We start from the raw sequence: 20,277 nt of genomic DNA on the forward strand, positions 1-20,277 counted from the left end.
ATTGACAGGATCCCGTTTGAAAATAAAATAGACGCTTGCTATACTTGGTTATATCAATCTATATTCAAGGAATTTCAACTTTGATCCGCGTAATTTTAGTAGCGTATCGAACTTTCAAAAATAATGTTAGTTAGTTATATAAACCAATTTCCAATAAGGTTTGCTTTAGCAGATATGAAGTTCAAATTTAATTAAAAAAATTGAACATATTAAATTCAATCAAAAAGGGCTAAAGTTTCTGAACGAAAATTTGGAGATGTTGACGAATATAAACGATGTATATATGTTACAGGGAAAAATTATTTATTGGCTTTTTGAGTAGCATGTCTATTTCCATATTAGGGAATATATTTTTTTTTAAGTCGTACGTTATTGGTTTCTCTAAAAATAATTATTATTCTTAAATTTATTGGAATATTAGCGATATCGGAGCAATAATAATCAAACTGCTAGCAGTGCGGTAAAGAAGGCCCAACTTACATTACATTGCAACACCAAAGACAACCAAAAGTTAACCAACAATTGCAGTCAGTGTACAGTAAAATGTCGTTTTTCCACACTTAGCGCAGTAGTAGCGGTAGAAGCAATAGCTATTACGGTATTCGGAATCATTAACTGAGTTGTGTTCCCTGAATCCATGAAACTTTTTTTTCTGGTTCCTCAGTGTATATTAATCAACGCACATCATACTCTACTTTTACTAACGGGTATGCGTCTTGTGAATTAGACTGTTAAAAAGTGCAACCCATAAACAATAATAATTAATTAATTGGTCATTATACACTGGTAATTAACGATACCCCTAATTTTAGACATTTAAATATTTTTCGTTCACATTCTACTTAATTAAGTCGATATGAATTTCCGGAAATATTTACATTTTTCTAAAGGGAAAACAAAATGGAAACCACAAACTGATACCGTAGCTTTTGCCATATAGACCCAATCAATTCTCAAAGAGGAAAGAACTTCCGCATTTTTACTGAAGAAAACGAGAACTGATTTAGAATGCGTCGGTGAACGTGTTGGTGACAAAGATTTCCCATTGATTATTGATTTCACTTTCTTTTAGCCGCAATTTATGCGAAATACGTTTTTCAACCACTGCGACTATTCAATTGTTTTACCGATGTTGAACAATTAACAGTTGGATGGAGCTTGAAGTAAGTGATGAAACCGAAAGTCGTATAATCGGTGAACCAGATGGTAAATTCGTATGAAAAATGTAAAAGATAATAAAAAAAGGAAAATTTAATTACTAAAAAAAAGTCGTAGAGTGATTGACAATTAAATGATGCAGTCGATATTAAGAGACGCTTATTTGTCTCAGGGGACAACAATTATTAAAAAAAAATCGATGTAATAAAATTGATATGAGTGTTTTGAAAGCATACAAATTTAATACTTTGCTGCACATGTGCCACTCTTAAGAAGCGAAAGTTTTTTAATAAAATTATGTTCCATTTAGTGTCTCAGCATAAATAATGCAAGTACACTAATAAAAATTAACACGAGTAACAAATTCCTATAAATTAATATGGCACTACTGATACTTAGTCGGTTCCCTTTGGTTACCCGTAACTGCCTCTAGGCATTGATTCTATCAAGTTTCTTGTGCCTTCTGGAGTAATGGTGCGCATAGCTTCGGTATTTTTCGTTTTAACTAATTTTTGTTAAATATTGCGTTATTATACACTTTATTTTTCAATATTAACCACAAATTTTCAATTACACTTAAACCTGAAGACTGGGCCGGTGTTTTAATGACATTCGGGCAGTTATAAATCAATTAACTGTGAATCCGATTTGATCTATAGTTGGGGTTTTTTTCTCGATAAAAATTATAATTATTGTTAAGTATTAATTTTTGAGCATTTGGTGTAAGATGCTGTCTAAACATATTTAAATATATGTATTAGTTCACAAGTCTTTCAATAAAATACAAGTTACTTACTCTTGCAATCAACATACAACCCCTCATTAATCCACCTCCAACGTGCTTCACTGCAGTTTTCACACTTTATAAGTTCGGCTCTTTATTAGACTTTCTCCACATTGATAATTTTTCATTCGACCGAAATAAATCGATTTTGGTTTCATTATACAAATATTACTGGATTTCAGAAGCTTAAATCTTTATTAATGTGCTCTGTGGCAAACTCCAGTTGAGCTCCACAACTTCTTTGGTTAATAAACGGTTTATTTCTGAAAGTTCCACCGTGTATGTTTTTTTTTTTTCAAAATGCGTCGAATTGTTTCGGGGTTGAATTTTAATCTAAATTATTTTTCCACCTCGAAAGGGAATTTTGGACCACTTTGTTTAGGATTATTGGCTATTAAATTTCTTGTACAATCCATCGTCCTTCGCATTTCGTTAGTAATTTATTTGGGACCGTCCTGGGCTTATTAGCGATCTTATATTTATTGCGGTAATGCTCAATGATGTGTTGAACAGTTGATGGACATCTATGTACCATTTTGGTGATGGCTTTGGCTGTATATATCTCTGTAGTGGATCAGAATTAAATTGCTTTCACCGACCGTCGTTTGACGATCCATTTTTATGTAGTTTCGATGATTGATTAATTGAAATTTTTGCTTTGAAAGATCAAACTAAGTAAAAAACAATTGCTAAATCAATGTCAATTTCGTAAATTTAAATTGAAGTTTTTATGCTATTTTTTTTAATTGCATAATTTTCATTTACGACGTTTAAATTGCACGTAAAATGCAATAAATTTTTATTGTTATTTAACAGGGACATATCTCAGTAAAATATAAATAGCTCATAGATTTTCAGGACACTCGCATTTATTTAATTTCAATATACCATATGTAATGTTTTTCCAAAAAAAATGTGCCACTGAGAGAAGTTAATTTTTTCCAGTGAGGACTGCATAATTTAAATTGTAAGCCACTGTATACAGAATGTTTCAAAACTATGATATTAAACTTCTAGGGATTATAAGTTCGACAATACAAGGCATTTAAGTGTAAGGACCCGTGTCCGCAAATGTCTCTTTTCCAATGTCTCTGTTTTAAAGTATCATAACGCCGTGGCCTTATGATACCTTAAGACAATTATCTGGAAAAATGTTTTCATCGAGTTTTAGTGCATTTAATTTTATTTTGTTTGCACCAAATAGCACTACAGTAATTATGCAAAATGTCGTCCTTGAACGTCAATAGACCTATTTAAACAAACTACATGGTTTCTGAGGACTTGACCAAGAATTTTCGATAATCGTTTTGAAATTGAACGACTTCAAATGCCGTTGTAATTCATGCAGTCAGGCTATGCTCTGTTTCTACTGGCAATTCGTAAACCAGAACTTTACATGTTTCCATAGAAAGAAATCTAAAGGTTTTAGATCGGGTGATCTAGAGGGCAACGGAACTGGACAGCCTCTATTAATCCAATGTTGTCCAAACTACCTTGCAGCAGCTTTTGCGTTACAATTTGTTGCTCCATATGCGAGATGTATATTTGCCAGTTCGTGATTAGTGTAGTTTTACATAAAGACCGATTACTTTGCGAATTTCTTAAAATTTTTGAATTTAACTGGAGAATGCGTCAAAACTAACGATTAAGAATCTCTATTATCAGACTAGCTAAGTTAATCATTTACCAAAAGTACTTAACAGGTGCGTTCGAATTCGAGGACGACGTTCTCAACAATTTCTGTAGTGCTATTTTTTATAAATAAATTAAAATAAAACATACTAAAACTCGATAAAACACATTTTTGCACAGAATTTTCTTAAAGCATTATAAGATATAGCGACTTAGGTAAATATTTGCAGACACGGGTTATTATACTCAGATGTTTTTTATTGTTGCACCGAACATTCCCTAGAAGTTTAATTTCATAGTTCTGAAGTACCCTGTATTTTTTTAAATTTTGGAAATTAACATTTCACATATTAGCTGAGGTGAAATTTCGCCATATTCTTAGTTAAAACTTTTTTTAAGGAGTCAAAAAATCCTCCAAAGATGCGCGGCTGATTGTTTGCGTGTGCATTATCTCCTGGGTAAGTATTTATTTGGTGTGGTGTTCCGTAGTCGAGTAGTTTGAACACACTTCGAAATCGCCTTGCCATTCCACGAAGCGAATACGACGGACTGAGCTCTAGCTCCCTACCAGCTAAAAACTGTTCTTCAATGATTGGGGAGTATAGTCCTTCTCACCCTTTCCGAAACCGCCATAAGTATTACTCTACGCAATTTGCGGTTAAAACTAACTGAAAATAACAGTCACCAACTACTTTACTTAGGACTCGAACGACTTCCTTATAAAGGGGTGTTCATTAAAAGGGTAAATTAAAAACTCTTAAAGCCCTTTCGAAATGCAGTAAATGTTATTCTTTGTTATTTTAATCGAGAATAGTGTGCAATCCCGCCCCTATCAGTATACGTAGCATTTTTCTCAAAATTGAAAAAAATATTAATAATCTCCTTCAGATGTATAATACATATTGCAAAGTAATAATGATACCTAGATATTTTTCAGATTGAATGAAAGCAATGAAAAAACTAATTTATTTTTTCTTCTAAATTGACTCATCCTCTATTTAAGTATTAATAATCAGTTGGACATGGGTAACCTGCTTATTAATAACAATATCATATATACGTACACATACAGGGTGTATCACTGAAAAATCTGTACCTAATTTCTTTTGAACAATAATCGAAGTATCAGAAATCATCCCGGCACGTGGATTTCGTTTTTGAGTTTTTAGTACATGTTAGCACTATGTTAGTGTTAATTGCAGAGCCACCAAAATAACCCTCTTTGCGGGGTTGCATTTATCTTTAGAATCTCAAATGGAAATGTAGATCGAATGATACCTTATTGGAAAGGGTTTTTAATTCTGATTGTTAGATCGTGATTTTATTCAATTGTACATCATCTGTTAAATAATAAACCAACGCAATCCACAAATTTTAAAGTGGGAAAACACTGGGCAAATTATAGTGAAGTTTTAGATGGCTATGCGTAAAACTTTCCCACTTTCAATTTATTAAATTTGCATTCACTATCACCTATTTGCTCAAGTTTATTTAGATGTAATTGTGTTTGAACAAATAATTCAAAACATTTCAATTATTTTCAGGGTATTTCGATGTATCTAAAATTGCCAAAAAAAATACATGCTGTAAATCAGAATTAAAAATCCTGATGTAGATAAAGTGTCGTTCGACATATAGTGCCACTTGAGATTCTAAAGTTGAATACACCTTTGCAAAGAGAGTTTTATTGTGGCGAATCTGCATTCAACTCTAAAATGTGGAGCCCCCGAAAACAAAGTCGGCGCGTCGTGGCAAGTTCTAATATTTTGATTGCAATTCAGGTTAAACCGAGTGCAAAGTTTTCAATGTTACACCCTGTATGTATTATATGTGCAGGCGACGACACTGACAACAGAGGGGGACTTAAAAAGGGTCCTTAACTAATGGGGCATAATTATAATATGCAACGTATAATTATGATATGCAACGGCCATATAGTGTGCACGAACATGAAACGTCGGTAAATTGGATCAATTATTTAATTTAAAACCTTTACTACATATTTGACATTGAAGACGATGTTTTAAAAACGAGAAAATTTCATCAGAATATCTGAGAGTATGAGAATTTTGTTTTTCTATAAATTTTAAACCTCAGAAGCTTATGAGATATCTACGTACTTCATCATTATTTTTCCAAAATTTGAAAAAAATTTATTAAATTCTATGTGAGATACAAATAATCCGCATTGATATATAAATGAATAATTTGTAGGAATTGTTATCAATAACGTTATGAAGCCGATATAATTATTGTTGCATTGCAAATTGAAATTAATGGAAAGTTTGAAAACAAAAATGCAATACTTAATTTTCTGCATTATCAATGGCAATTTTTATCTGTTCATCTATTTTTTTTTGTTACTTTTAATCTTAATCTTATCTCAAAAATATAAGTCGTTGTAATTCTCTTTCCTAATAATCCATATATTTTATGTTTCTGATACACTATAATAATTTCTTGTTACTAAACAGGGAATTTTATTCTTTCGATTAGAGCAAAATATAGAATATGTCTGTGCAAAAACTAGTATTATTGGGTAAGCAGAAAAATTTAATTTCTCGTAAGAAACGAAATTTGCTTTGCATTTTTACTAATATTTCGAAAGTAGTTCTACACTGGGCGTTCGTTTCTAGACAAATTTGTCGCAAAAAAATCGCAAAAAGTAAAATTATGGAGAAAAGTTTTTACTTCTTCTTCAATTTATTTCGCGATTCTCTTTAAAATGGTTGATATTTAGTCAATGCAACTTTTCTATAATTTGGCGATGACGCATGTCAAAATCCGACGTTTCAATTTTTCACAGTGATCATCAACTTTGATTTTTCTTATGAGCGCTTTCTTGGATCTTCATATTTTTGAATTCAGTTTTTTCTGGTTACGATTAGGTAATAAAAAATATTTAAGTAATGTATATTGAAATAAATTTTTACCTACCTCGTCAAATAAGTTGAGAAAAAGTTTTTACCTTTTTCTAAAATTTCCATTTTTCAAGTTTGTGGAAATTTGGAAACTTTGAAATGCTACATTATTGAATTCCAAATTGTGTAAATGTGCGTTAATTTAATTGATTTCGTGTTTTTTATGCTTACCGAAATCCTCATGGGGAGCTCCTGAAACGGACACTCTGTCATTGAATATCTTTATTGTCTTAGGTTCTTTGCAACAAGTTCTAACAAGAATTCTTTGCTCTGCGTATAAACGAGACATCACTATATATTTCCAGATGAGAGGATCCAAAACCTAATTGTAGAAGCCACGAAGGTAAGGGCAAAAGCTTACTGCCCCTACAGTAACTTCCAAGTAGGTTCTGCGGTTTTATGTGAAGATGGGACAATCTTTACAGGTTGTAATATCGAAAACGTTTCATATGGTCTTACAATTTGTGCTGAAAGGTAAGAAAATGCCTTCAAGCCACTGAAGAGTTCAGATCCTAATGGGAAGTATTTCGTCTAGATGCGCCTATACCAAGGCGGTTAGTAGTGGGAACAGAAAATTTATAGCAGTAGCTGTAGTCGCTCATCAAGAAAACTACTTTACTACTCCTTGTGGGGCTTGCAGGCAGTTTATTAGCGAATTTGGGAACGTTGATATTTATGTTTCCCGGCCTAAAGAAGAGGATGTATTGGTGTTGCCCTTGGATAAAGCCCTTCCATACCGATTCGATGGCATTTAAGGCATGCATTGTATGTAAGAAAAACATTATAAACATTTTCCATGGTTGAGAAATGTTAATATGTTATCAAAATATAAGACGATAAACTAACGAATTTATTACTACTCAACCATACGTTCACTTTTCTATATCTCAACGACCGATTTTTTGCTTTTGCCTTTTCTCCTAACTTCCCGGGATATATCCCAGTCTAAAATGGGGTTACCTGACATTAGGTCATTTAGTATCGTCGGCAGTGGTAACCTCATTTGACAGTATTTCATACCTAGACGGCTCTGCTAGTTACTCCACTATTACCTTACAGGTAACTCTAATACTACAATTCTAGAACTTATGAACTGCTCAATGTTCGACACATACAGTGGTGGCCGAAAGTATGGAAACTTTATTTATTTTAAAATTTTACAGTTTTGTACCACTGAAAAAAAGTAATAAGTATTTAATGGTAAAAACAATATCAAATAACACTAAATAAAAACAACAATGGAAATAAAAAACAATTTACAATGACTTTATTACACTGTAATAAAAATTGCTGGTCAAACGTATGAAAACTAAAATAGTTACACTTTTTTTAATAACTTTTGTGAAACATATAGAACTTGGTTGCATAATTCTTTGTCTTAATGACTATTGCTCATGGTCGTGACATAGAATCAACCAGAGAAGCACAATATTGCGCAAAAATCTTTTTCTATTCTTCATTTAATAAATTAAATCGTTCATTAATGCTGGTAATCTTGTTTTAATAAATTTTTAGATTTAAATGCTCCCAGAGATTCCCTATGGCGTTTAAATTTGGTGACTTGGACAGTCAATCCATTAGAAAGACATTATTTTTATTTTATCAATTTTCAACTAAATACGATTTATGCTTAGGGTCACTATTTTTCTGAAAAAACCATCGTAACGATATAAGGCAACATATTATTTTCCAACACGTCTCGATAGACAAAACGGTCCATAATATCTTTAATTTAAATTAACGACCCAGTACCAGACGTAGAAAAACAGCCCCGCACTATCACCTTGCCCCCTCCGTGTTTCGCAGTAGATAAATGATATATATAATCATATTATTTACTTTTTGGTCTTGTGATATATTTTTTGCAATCACCTCCAAATAGCTGGAACTTACTTTCATCATTAAAAAAGACAGTACCCTATTTAGTTTATGATCAAGATAGTCATGTGCAAAATGATGTTGCGCCTTTCGAGCTTTTTTTTAAATTAAAAGTTGTTTTAATGCAATTCTTTCAAATAATCTCTGAACATTTGCACGTCGTCAGACAGTTCATGATGATATCAAAATGCCCGTATCAATAATTTTGTAAACCATTTCAGTAGATTTTCTTGGATCTACCAATGAAATTCGTTTCAAAATTTTTTTGTTCTTTTACTCAACACTGTAGGTCTTTCTGCCTTTAAAGCGATTGCAGTTAGGCATCTTTGATTCTACTTTCGAGTTTTTTTTAAAGCAGTTCCTATATTTAAGTTTCAACTTATTGTAATTTTATGCAACTTCTGCATTGTGTAGCTTTATTATTTCATTTTTTTAAATTCGATGAAAAATATTTATTACATATAGCACTTGAAGATGCTCACCACAAAGAGATCTATTCTAGTCAAAGTAATACAAAATGCAACCCATTTTACTTTTAGTTTCCATGTTTTTGGCCGACTAAATTTCAATCTTATTTCCAAAAAAAGCTAAATAGCTAATATCGAACTAATAGTTTTAATAAATAATTTGTTTATCTATAACATACGAAGTTTTAGCACAGAAATATTTAAAATAATAGCGTCCTTGTCATGTAGCTTATTAAATAATAAGTTTTCATACTTTTGGCCACCACTGTATATTCATGTTTTGATATAATATTCCTGTTCGACATACGGTACTACGTACACGTACAGGTTAACAATAATTGGCCATGGTAAAAAATGTGAATTTTGTCTCTAAAAGTGTAGTCAAATTTAAAAAAGGAGGTAAACGTAATTAAAAGATGAACACAACTGAGGCATGAAACGAGCATACACTTGTGTGTAATTAAAATTATTTGGAATTTAATGGTACAGGAATAGAAAAATAATAATTATTATTAATTGTTGCCTGCATTTGGGAGGGACTCCCACAAAACCGCACCTGCACCAAATCGTCATCATATTACCACAGTTTGCATTACGGTGGTGGTACCATCATCTGACTGACTACCTACAGCTTAAAAGGAGTTTCCGCGGCGCATGCGCACAACCACACAATACAGGCACGTTTGCACCAAATCAATTTAAAATACTACGAATACCGCAATGTTTTCATCAATTCAAGTTTGAAATTCCGCGCCTTCGGACGGCAAATCAAGCTCATTCAGGCTGTTTTCACGTGCCGGTTTTCGCATCAAAGGTTGTGTTCGCAGAGGGTAAACTTCGCAGATAAAAATCGTTGGCTTTACAGTTTATTGAAAAATAAAATTGTTTTTGAAAAAAATGCCTGCCGACGCGGAATTAAACTCGGTTTTGGTGAGGAGACAGGAAATCAACGCCGCCCTGGACAACGGTCAAGAAGTCACCTTCAAGTACAAGGTGGTGAATGTCTATACGGAGTTTCACGAATTTTCTAGAAAGGAGATCAAGAATTATAACACTACTTTCAAAAAGTAAGTACCAACTAGAATCGTTTTTACCGAAACTTGTTTTTCCTTCAAACCATCCGTTAATTATTAAATGACATTTATTTATTAAAAGAATAAATGTAGCACAAAAATATAGAATTATTGATAAAAGTTCAAAAATTCTCTATTCGATAATGTAAATACCCACGGCCAAGCAGGTACCTACATATTTTATAAATATCCTCTAAGGATTTGACGCATTAAAAAGAACGTGATAGGCTTGATCCTGATGCTATTAAAGATTATGATATTGATACTTTTTATAATTTGACAAAAATATTAACGTTCTGGTAGAAGGGACAAATTTTCAATATTTACTTGTAATTATAATTAGATTTTGGAAAAATGCGCGAACAAAGTAAAAAACTCTTGAAGTTGGCAAAATTATTAAAGGAAATTATACTTTCGGCAATCTTGTCAGGAACTTCATATCTTAGCACTTAGATTGGCAGTCAAAAAATTTTTCATTTTAACGTAAAAAGTTCAATTTATTTTTGCGTTAAAAATGGGGATAAGAGTACAATTTAAATAAAATTTGGAGCCTAAAAATCTGGTGAATATTAAAATTATTATACCTATGCCCCGTATATCTAGTCAGTGGTAACTTAACTAAGAAGTCAATTTCCTGGGAAATAGAGAATTCGCCGATGCTCTGCTCCGAGTTTAACGTATATATGGAAACTAATGTTGGGAAAGTCATAAGGAGTTTAATATATTGGTACTTCGACTAGTAGGTAAAAAAATCTGAGCAATAAACCTGAGATGATAATGATGGGTAATTGAACAAAATTAATTAAAATCTAATGTTTTAATCCAATTGGGCTAGCTATCTTCTCTACTGAAACATGAGTTAGTTCGCCTATATTATCGATAGGTGTGGAGAAAAATAGATACATTTTTCAATACAATATCGAGATGTGAGTAATTTCCCACAAGTTCAAAACAGTATTAATCAGGTTATTACTGTTTATGATACTTTATATTTCAATTAATTGCGTGTAATTCAGTTTTTTAAAAAGAAGTGATTCTGACGCTCACAATAGGTATTATATGGAGATAAAACAATACTTAGGAGGTAGAGAGTTACCCAAACTTTTAGTGCACTCTCTCTCCGTTATATTATTTATAAACAAACTAAAAAAATGGTAAATACATACAAAATCGTCTAGAATTTTTGTTTTCTTTCCGAGCATTTTAGTTAACTTAAAGTCGAACATCTACCCAATGAGCTATAAATAAAAAAAAAACTTTATCGAATATTTTAAATACAACATATAGATACTTTTCGTAGTATTTTGAAATTTTCCACCGAATTCCAAAGACGACCTACAAGAAATGAAAAAAAAATGGTTTATAGATCTTTTAAAACTCAATCATGTTAAGTAATATAATTTGTCTGTCCTCAAGGGGTGTTACTTGTCACATAATATTACAAATATCGTGCCTTTTAAGTCTATAACAGTTATTTACTTAATAAGTACAGAAGAAGATTATTAATCGTTCCATAATCGAAATTAATCAAAGCGGAGTGCGGTTAGCAGTCGAATGCGTTACTAGTTATTTATTTACAACTAAATATGTAGTGCTGTCATTGGTAACCCTGGTGGGAAGTTATGTTAGCTTACTTCTTTCAGTTCCCACCATGATTGCCTCGCTTATTTTCAATAGTTTCTAATATTGTTCCTAACATACTTCGCATTGTCTACAAGATATACAATTTGATTAGTTTACTTTAAGTTCCAAAATACACCATTAAAGTGTTTTACATATCAACGGCCCCAATATTTTTGAAGCTCAAATTATCTGCCTTTTTTTCTGACCATATAGGGATATTATTGCTTTTATTTTAAATGTTCTAATTTTTGTACAAATTTTATAGAGTGCATATTTATATGGTGGCTATTCCTGGACATATTTAAAAAAATCTAGCCAACGAAACCCTTAAAAATTTCTTAATTTCATAATAAACAATTCCGTTTAAATAAGATCTTTAAATAATGCAAATTTGTTGAACAAATTTACTATGGAGTTTGAACATGGTACTTTTACCACTTCGTTCAAATATGCTAACTCTTCTAAGCAGAAAAAAAATAATGTCAGTTAAATCTTGGCTCTGTGCCTTTATGAATGAAATATTTCAATATCATTTGCATCTTATAACGAGTCACCTTTCACTTACATACTTACTTGAATCTTCTCACTTTTGCCTTTATCATGCAGTTCAGATTTCTTCACAATTATATTGACGATTCCAACGCGATACTAATGTGCTCTAATAGGAGTGGGTTATTCATAACGACAAAGTGTTATACTTTTACTTTCATAATCGGCTAATTTAATCAGAATTTTACATAAATTCCTAAAGTTCTCTGGTAAGGACGTGAGACGAAACCCAATACCAGCTAATGATCTGGATTGCCTCGACACGCAGGTAATAATACCAAGTATATTATATCTTACTTCTTGTCGCAGCAGTTTTATTGTTATTTGAGTCATAATCTCTATTGGTTCGTAATACGTTTTACGCACATTTTTCTATGTGCAATATGTACTTGAAAGTCAACTGTGCAAAGAAATCAGAAATTCAATTGCGTCGTCACTAAAAATATCGATAAAGGATAAGTTCAGGACGGCGTCCTCGTTATTATAAATAAATAAACAAATCGCATTGTGAATGAGTAGACTTAAATGACTCAGTTTTTGTTCGGAATCGTTTAATTATTAACAAAAAGCCGCACGTATATGTAAATTGCTCTTTGTGAATAATAGTGTGAGTGACATTTTGTATGGTCACTATTGGTTACTCATGGGAGCAGAGGTCTTAATTTTATTTTATTACTGATAAACAGTCTAATGGTATTTATTTTCCAATTTTCTCTTTAACACTCAATCTATATTCCATTCCATGACCTTTGGCCACAGCCTAATTTGAAAATCAATAAACGGGCAGCTTCCAAGTGAAATAAAGCCAGGTCAGGCTATTTTTAACCCGACAGCACAGATAGATTTACCCCGATTTCACTTATTAAGGCAAACAAACCGTGCAGGGGTAAACGATTTCTAAAATTAGGAAATCCAGCAAACTGATAATTTCATGATGTGGGAGCAGAAGCCGAGACGAGCTGTAACCCACCTGTGTCACTAATCTTAAGCCACATGTAGTAATAATGAGGCGATTAGTTGCATGTAGCAACGATATTCCATTTTAGCAATTTATTTCTACACACCAACAAGAAATTAATATTGCATCTATACAAAGTGCTTTTTTAATTCAAAACACCACAACTTCTGCAAACATTGATAAGACTCAGATGATAAATTAGTCATCCCACGTTATCACGGATGTTTCATTTGGATAATTTGATGAATCGTTAATAGCGAGTAGTTTTTAATATTTCAAGTGAGTTACTGAGAATAATTAAATTCTTAAATACTCTAATGTTATTGCAATTACGTGGTTTAACATAATCATGCAAATACCGGTTAATGTACGCGGACATGGTCAGTTTTATTTCTCATACCCATAAGGTTTCTATAACACCTATGAAGTGTTACTTAAGAGAAAGTAGTTAAAACTGATTTTTCACAGTTTTTGTTTACTAAATTAAATTTTTTATAAATTCCAAAATTACTGTTCAATAGCTTAATATAGAGACGTTAATCATCCTATTCCTGACTAAATGGTGACAAAAGATCCAACAGTAATACCCAAATCAATTCTCTTAACGTTATTAAGCATGCTTCCTGTAACAATTTCGCCGATTGTTATCGGTGAAATTGATTTACAATCGACCGCATAAAGGTGCAGTATTGGCAACTTTCCTGGCGAAACGGAAAAAACCGTAAATGTTTATTTCATGCTAATTTGGAGATTATCTACTTATCGAGCAATTTGATTATGATCTAATGAATCTGGTTCTGCCACCTATTTTGCATAAGCGTTAAATAATTAAATTCCTAATAGTACTTAAAAACTAATCAGGTGTGTATATGCACATCAAATAAAAGCAATGGAGTACAGCGATCTACATATAAAGGGTGAATAACTCGCCGGTGAGGCCAACACGTGCATTTAAAAGGCACGTTTTGTTTGTAAAATGTAAAAAGAGCAGTATTTTAAGCCGTAAAAGGCCAATATCGGTCTAACGACTTCCAGCTTTTATAATGTGTGAACCATTAACAGGAACACACACATATAGCGCACTTAAATCAGAAAGTCTGTTAAAGATTTAAGAGCTGCTTTCGTTACTTTTTGGCCATTATTATCAAATGAACTTTTCGCTACATGTTATGTATGCATATGTGTGCTAGAATATGAAATACCCTAAATCACGGTAGTGGTTTTATAATGTAGTAAATGTGTTACTTCCTTCTAGACAATAATTAAATATTACGTGACACGGTGGCAATTATAATCTGTTAATTTTTAGATATTTGGTTCATGTGGTGAAAGTTTTAATTACTTATTCAAAGTTTTAAATCTCGAGTCAGTGAGTGACTTGGTTCCGAGATGCACGTAGTTGTAGTTTTTAACTAATTAGCCAGTTTGTGGTCTATTTGAATATGAATAAAATTGTTATTTACGTTACAAGACCGGAAAGTCGTGTTTTGCAAGGCGAATCAAGTAGATTTCAGGGCGAGACGAAGGCAAAGACTTGGATACTTGAAGAGCCCCATTAAAAATATTTTCGATATTTTTTTTCTAAATTGCATTAAATATCACCTGTGCCTTCCATTAAATTAGTTTTCTTCATGATGGTGTTCGTTCACTTTGCAACTCAATTTCGAAATATCAGCCTACGAGTATATATATATATATGACATAATTAAATGGATCTTTCTTTTTCGATGTTCTATTGACATGCATTGCATATGAATATATTTTTGAGACTATGTAGATATATCTAATCTTACAAATGTAACAGTAAGCATAAACAAATTCGTAGGGATATCTATAGACTACAATCTTATTATATCATAAGTATAACCACGTCCATTATTTATTTTCATGAAGTAGAATATTTTGAAAGTTTTGCGGGCTTTTTGCGTAATTTAGGTGAACACTGTAGTTAATTTAATTTAAAAACGCCCCAGGAACTAATAGTAAATTCAAAATACTGTGTATATTTTTATTAATAAATAAAAGTAAAAACAGTTAATAAAATAAAAACATTTATATATATATATATGTATATATATATATATACATCACAGTTCATCTAAGATATAAATGCAACAGGTGTAGTGTTTTAGAAATGTAGTTTGAATAACATAACAATGTATGGACTATGGACTTATCAGAGGAAGCGTATTTTCTTAAGTCATTACCTACCTGAAGTGTGACACTAAGTAAATTTAATGACAAACTTCAACGAAAATGTAATTATCTGCATCATACATTACATTATTTAAAGTAATACGGGAAATTATATGATTAAAATCACATTTGAAAATGTCTAAAATTGAATCATACATGACTTTTATGTCCGACTTAATTGTAAAGGGTTCTTTAAGACACTTTTTTGGGGTGATAAAGCGATTCATTATACTCGTCGTTTTTAGATCATTAGGGCATTTCGGCGGTATTTCAATTTTTGATTTGTAAGTTTTTATTATTCATAAGTTAACATAAAATCGGACATAAAACGGTTTTATTTGACTGATCCAGTTAAGGATTCGCTCAGCCATAAATTGATTCAGCTCATAAAACCTTACATTCCAACCAATAGATCTGATGTGTGTGTAGAAACAAAAATAATATAGAAAACAACAAATTCAACAAATCTTCAATACCTTGTACAACTAAAATAAATAATTAACACTATTTTAATTACCATAGTCCACATGACCAAAACCTCATTCACTTGATATTATCTTAACATTTGTCTGAAATCGTCCAGTTTGTAAATACTAGTGGACAATCTCCCTATCGCATTCAAAAGGGACACAATCTCTTTTCTGCTCAACTGCATTTCTTTCTTATTGACCAAGTTACCCGCAACATCATAGTCAAACTGACCGCTGAATAATATTTTTAATGCAGTTCCCAAGCCTTGGGTTTGCAGTTTGCCCCATAATCGGCACTTGTCGCATCCCACACAGTCCATAATCCTGGTTATGTTTCGGAAGTGTTGTCTGAACTCGTATTTTAGTTTTTCAGCTTCTTTGGTTCCTTTGAACATGCTAGTTTCGTCGAAGTGATCGGAGAATTTTTGGATTACGGAGAGAAAATCTTTGATTGCCATTTTTGTGTCATAATCCTCAGAGTCATTTCCTGAAAATTTTGAAGTTTTTCTAAATTTTATTTACTAATGTATAGAAACAAGAAATATGTTAATTCAGTTTAAATGTAACAATTGTTTCACAGAGTATAGAAATTAAAAAAATGTACAGCTGCAGTGCTTATCATAGTTGGTTGAATACAAGGAAAAGAATGAAACTTAGGCAGCAAAATTGCAATTTCGCAGCATTAATTCTGCATAAACGCTCAAAATTTACTATATTTGAATTTAAAATGGTCACAAAACTCTAATTCAATGATTATATTTTTCTAATGATGCCTGAAATCATGAGAAATTGAATTTTTCAATTACCTATAGAAGGGGAATTGCAGCAATATTGTCACGTTTTAGAAGCAGTATGTTTAATGATACAATATCCATAATATATGATTTATAAATGAAATATTTTTTTGGTGATGACAAAAAAATGAGATTAAAGAATAGTATTTCTAAATTAATTAATTACTCTATGTATTAAATAGTAATTTATAGATTAAATTTAACCTTTTTATCATCCTGACAATACTTAATACTTTAATATTTTAATGCTTGCCTTAACACACCAACATTACGTTAATACAGTACATTTTGTTCAAAATTAAAATAAAAGGAAATTATGAATGGAAGAGTTGTATATTTGAAATTTGAACAATAAATTATAGTACTCACCAGTGTAATAATTCTCCCTCTCTAAATAAGGTGCAGCCTTAGCAATCGCTCTCAATTCAATCAAGTAAACAAAATACAAATTCCTCAACCAGTTGGGTCCCTCTCCATTAGTAAATTCAGGCGAAAACCTCTTTCTAAATTCCTCCAAATTTAACCCCCATTCTCCTTTTGGGTTTTTCAAGGATATACCATTTTTATTAGAGAGTAAATAATTTGCTGACAGATGTATGTTAATACTGGCATGTAACCCAGATACTGCCCTATAAAAGGCTCTTTCTTCTAAACACATGTTATTTAGCATAGCAGTCTGGATGTAGGGGTTAAAGCTGAAGCTTTTCTTTGGTCTAAAGCAGTTTTCTAGATAAATTGTGCGCCAGATACGGTGGGCTGAGTCCCCAGCATATCCAGTAAAACGTTCAGGGTTTAGGAGCAAATCAACATACTCGGCATCTTCACCTTCAAGAAAGAGTCTTAATTAAGTTATATTTTATATAAAAAATTGAACTACCCACTATGTCTTCTGTGTAAAGACCTTTAAGATTACATATGTTATAATTGAAAGTTCAATAAGTACCTTGGTCATCTTCCACACAAAAGTTTTCCTGCGCATCATCATGTGCTGCCCACATCTCCATGTCATGCTGTGCCTTCTCGCTCAATGTCTTGTTAAGATAGCCAAGATTGTGATGTTCATGACAGTCTTCTTCTGCATTATCAATGTATTTGTTGTGATTACTGGCTTCATTATTACCCTTTAATCCAGCCGGCACCGCAGTTTCCTCACAATATTCCACATGACAGAAGCGCATAGCACAATGACTATCATCTACCCAAAATGGACAAGGCCTCTTCAGATTTACTTTGAAAAATCTGAAGTAGTCTTTCACCAATAGACTCTGCAATCTGGGATAGATTTTCACGTTATTGAAACTGTCTACTGTATCGATATTGCAGGAACACTCGTCTATTTTCCCTTGCAACTGGCAAAAACATTCGTCCGGTTCATTTTTTTGAGGCTCGTTAAAGAAAGCAAAACACTGGTTAAGTATCGCCGTGCACAATAAGAGCTTTATCACGTTTAAACACTGCATTGTTACTGTGAGATAGTTTCATTGCGATACGAGGCAAATGGATGAAGCACTAGTAATTTTAATTATCCATTGTCAAATTGCGGCGAAAAAAACGATTGTACACGTAAACTCTCACATATATCTAAAATATCATATGTTTTATGACAAATTTTGACAATTACAATCACAGAAATAATATAGACAGTACGTTCAACAAAGCTTTACACCGCACATTGTCGATCGACTTTACAAATTACACGGCAAGGATGTTTTAATTGTCTTTATGAGACCAAATACCTATTCTTTTAATTAAACTAAAAGTTAAATTATTTGATTTTATTTAGAATATTGTGGAATTTATTGCGAACACTTCAATTAAAACAAATGCTATACTCTTCATAATTCAAACAATTATTACTATTAATTTTATATTCATAAAACACGTTTGATACGTATGAAATATTGTTTAATTTAGAAAAATTTCAAGTTTAGTAGCTTGTTTGTTCCAAATAATTAGAATTTTAGTTCAGCTATCGCATTAGGAATCATACGAGCCGCTTTCTTTTCACTTGTGATTTCGGACGAAATGGAGTATAATTAACAAATCCCCCGATTCTATCCTTGACAGCATTTACTAATCTCGATTAATAAGTGTACTACATTGCAGATTTAACACTAACAAAGATGACTATTTAACTTTGGACGAGTTGAAACGTATGATGGAAGCGCTCGGGGCTCCGCAAACCCACATTGGCTTGAAGCAAATGATTAAGGAGGTAAAAGATACGCTCATGTATTGCCAAAAACATGAAATGACCGAATGGACCAAACAAATATTTACAGGTTGACGAGGACAGCGATGGAAGACTTTCTTTTCACGAATTTATGTTAGTTTTCCGCAAAGCAAGAGCAGGCGAATTGGACGAAGACTCTGGACTGGGACAGTTGGCCCGCTTGGCCGAAATTGACGTGGAAAAAGTGGGAGTAAATGGTGCCAAAGAGTTTTTCGAAGCTAAAGTATGCATAAGCTCATCGTCCTTGATATAATTATTTTTTCATTTAAATCGTAGGTATGTTAAAAATAATTTTTTTTTAGATTATTGAAGTAAATAAAAAAAGCAAATTTGAGGAAGAAATTCGCCAGGAACAGGAGGAAAAAAAACGCGAAGAAGAAGAGAAAGCTATAAGACGTCAGCAGTTTTTAGAAAAAGCTTCAGTTTTCAAGTTCGCCTAAATTTATCAAGTTTTTATTCATTGACACCTTTGGTATTGTAGTGTAAATGTATTTTTGACTGATAAGTAATTAGTCGTATTATAAGTACAGAGTAGGCAAATTTCAATGCTTTTATAGGAAATTCATGCCATGTTTTATATTGCAGCATGATAAAACTTATTTTTTCGCATGCTCTTAAAAAACGTACTCTTTATAAAAAAAGTAACTTAAGTTCATATTGTTCCACCTTGTCATAGTTCATTTAGAAGAAAAAAAATTCCTTTATGATGCTAAAATTTTACGTTACAACTGAAAAACTCAGCGGATTAGAAAAAATCTTAAAATCACTGTAATCTGCTGAAAATAATGTTTTGTAATGTAGCAATCATATTTATGTAATTAACATAATAACTAAATGATAGGTGTTGGTACAAGAGAAACTGCCCAAAATCAAACTTTTTCTTCTAGCAAAAAAACGAGACAGGATAGCAATTTTAATTCGTCTACTAGACTTGTACGCTTGTTTCCAAAAAAACATCAAAAGTGCTGTATTCATTTTTCTCTAATTTCTATAGTCACCGAGATTTCTTATATAAATATTGAAATTTGCCCATTCTGTACATAGTCTTTATTGTATTGACATAAGAAACATGGATAATCATATTGATTATTTTTTATGCTGGAAGTTTTAATGTAGTTTTAAAGAGATAAATTAATCATAATATGTACAACTATACCAGGTACCATTATATATTTCTAGGTGATAAAGTTTTTATAGTTTCTAGGTTACCATAACATTACAACTGCTCTAGACTAATTTTTGTGTACTAAGAAGTGCAAGATATATAGACGAAGTTATCTTTACTTAATTATATGTGATATGCAAGAAATGCTACATGGAAAAAAACAAAAATCATTGTTTTTTAGCGAAATTAAATAGATTTTCATAAAAGATTTCAAGACAGTTTATTTGTTTAAACTTTCAGACAGTCACTCCAGATCTACATTCTGCAAAAGCACTAGCTCTAATAGCGAGATTACTCAATTGCTCAGCAGCAAATTTACTTGCCATCAGCAAATTGTAAAAGTCAACTAATGTAGTTGTAGCTATATATAGTTAAT

The 20,277-nt window shown here is 31.9% G+C and overlaps 3 protein-coding genes across 3 annotated transcripts; 2 read left to right on the top strand and 1 right to left on the bottom strand.

Annotated features, from left to right (window-relative positions):
* Positions 1 to 5,962: 5,962 nt before the first annotated feature.
* LOC136350816 (cytidine deaminase-like) lies at positions 5,963 to 7,357 on the top strand. The gene is made up of 3 exons (XM_066302894.1): positions 5,963 to 6,113; positions 6,801 to 6,969; positions 7,031 to 7,357. Exons 1-3 carry the CDS (start codon positions 6,086 to 6,088, stop codon positions 7,248 to 7,250), a joined length of 417 nt encoding a protein of 138 aa, XP_066158991.1. The 5' UTR covers positions 5,963 to 6,085; the 3' UTR covers positions 7,251 to 7,357.
* A 2,100-nt stretch (positions 7,358 to 9,457) lies between these two features.
* Swip-1 (EF-hand domain-containing protein D2 homolog Swip-1) lies at positions 9,458 to 20,109 on the top strand. Its single transcript, XM_066281642.1, has 4 exons — positions 9,458 to 9,907; positions 18,610 to 18,718; positions 18,786 to 18,959; positions 19,039 to 20,109. The coding sequence occupies exons 1-4, from the start codon at positions 9,738 to 9,740 to the stop codon at positions 19,174 to 19,176; spliced, it is 591 nt and encodes a 196-aa protein (XP_066137739.1). The 5' UTR covers positions 9,458 to 9,737; the 3' UTR covers positions 19,177 to 20,109.
* Positions 15,038 to 18,097, bottom strand: Ero1L (endoplasmic reticulum oxidoreductin-1-like protein). The gene is made up of 3 exons (XM_066281607.1): positions 17,447 to 18,097; positions 16,873 to 17,328; positions 15,038 to 16,196 (listed from the first exon to the last, which is right to left on the bottom strand). Exons 1-3 carry the CDS (start codon positions 17,961 to 17,963, stop codon positions 15,793 to 15,795), a joined length of 1,377 nt encoding a protein of 458 aa, XP_066137704.1. The 5' UTR covers positions 17,964 to 18,097; the 3' UTR covers positions 15,038 to 15,792.
* Positions 20,110 to 20,277: the final 168 nt, after the last annotated feature.

The sequence above is a fragment of the Euwallacea fornicatus genome, chromosome 4 (assembly GCF_040115645.1).
Source record: "Euwallacea fornicatus isolate EFF26 chromosome 4, ASM4011564v1, whole genome shotgun sequence".
In the NCBI taxonomy this organism is placed as follows: domain Eukaryota; kingdom Metazoa; phylum Arthropoda; class Insecta; order Coleoptera; family Curculionidae; genus Euwallacea; species Euwallacea fornicatus.

Bases quoted from the DNA above. Each gene is read 5' to 3' on its own strand.
- LOC136350816 (XM_066302894.1), top strand. From the start codon at position 6,086: ATGTCTGTGCAAAAACTAGTATTATTGG. The intron at 6,114-6,800 runs GTAAGCAGAAAA...ATATATTTCCAG, and splicing joins GCAAAAACTAGTATTATTGG to ATGAGAGGATCCAAAACCTA. The intron at 6,970-7,030 runs GTAAGAAAATGC...TATTTCGTCTAG, and splicing joins CTTACAATTTGTGCTGAAAG to ATGCGCCTATACCAAGGCGG.
- Ero1L (XM_066281607.1), bottom strand. From the start codon at position 17,963: ATGCAGTGTTTAAACGTGATAAAGCTCTTATTGTGCACGGCGATACTT. The intron at 17,329-17,446 runs GTACTTATTGAA...TCTTTCTTGAAG, and splicing joins TTGTGTGGAAGATGACCAAG to GTGAAGATGCCGAGTATGTT. The intron at 16,197-16,872 runs GTGAGTACTATA...CAAAATTTTCAG, and splicing joins GAGGGAGAATTATTACACTG to GAAATGACTCTGAGGATTAT.
- Swip-1 (XM_066281642.1), top strand. From the start codon at position 9,738: ATGCCTGCCGACGCGGAATTAAACTCGGTTTTGGTGAGGAGACAGGAA. The intron at 9,908-18,609 runs GTAAGTACCAAC...ACTACATTGCAG, and splicing joins TATAACACTACTTTCAAAAA to ATTTAACACTAACAAAGATG. The intron at 18,960-19,038 runs GTATGCATAAGC...ATTTTTTTTTAG, and splicing joins AAGAGTTTTTCGAAGCTAAA to ATTATTGAAGTAAATAAAAA.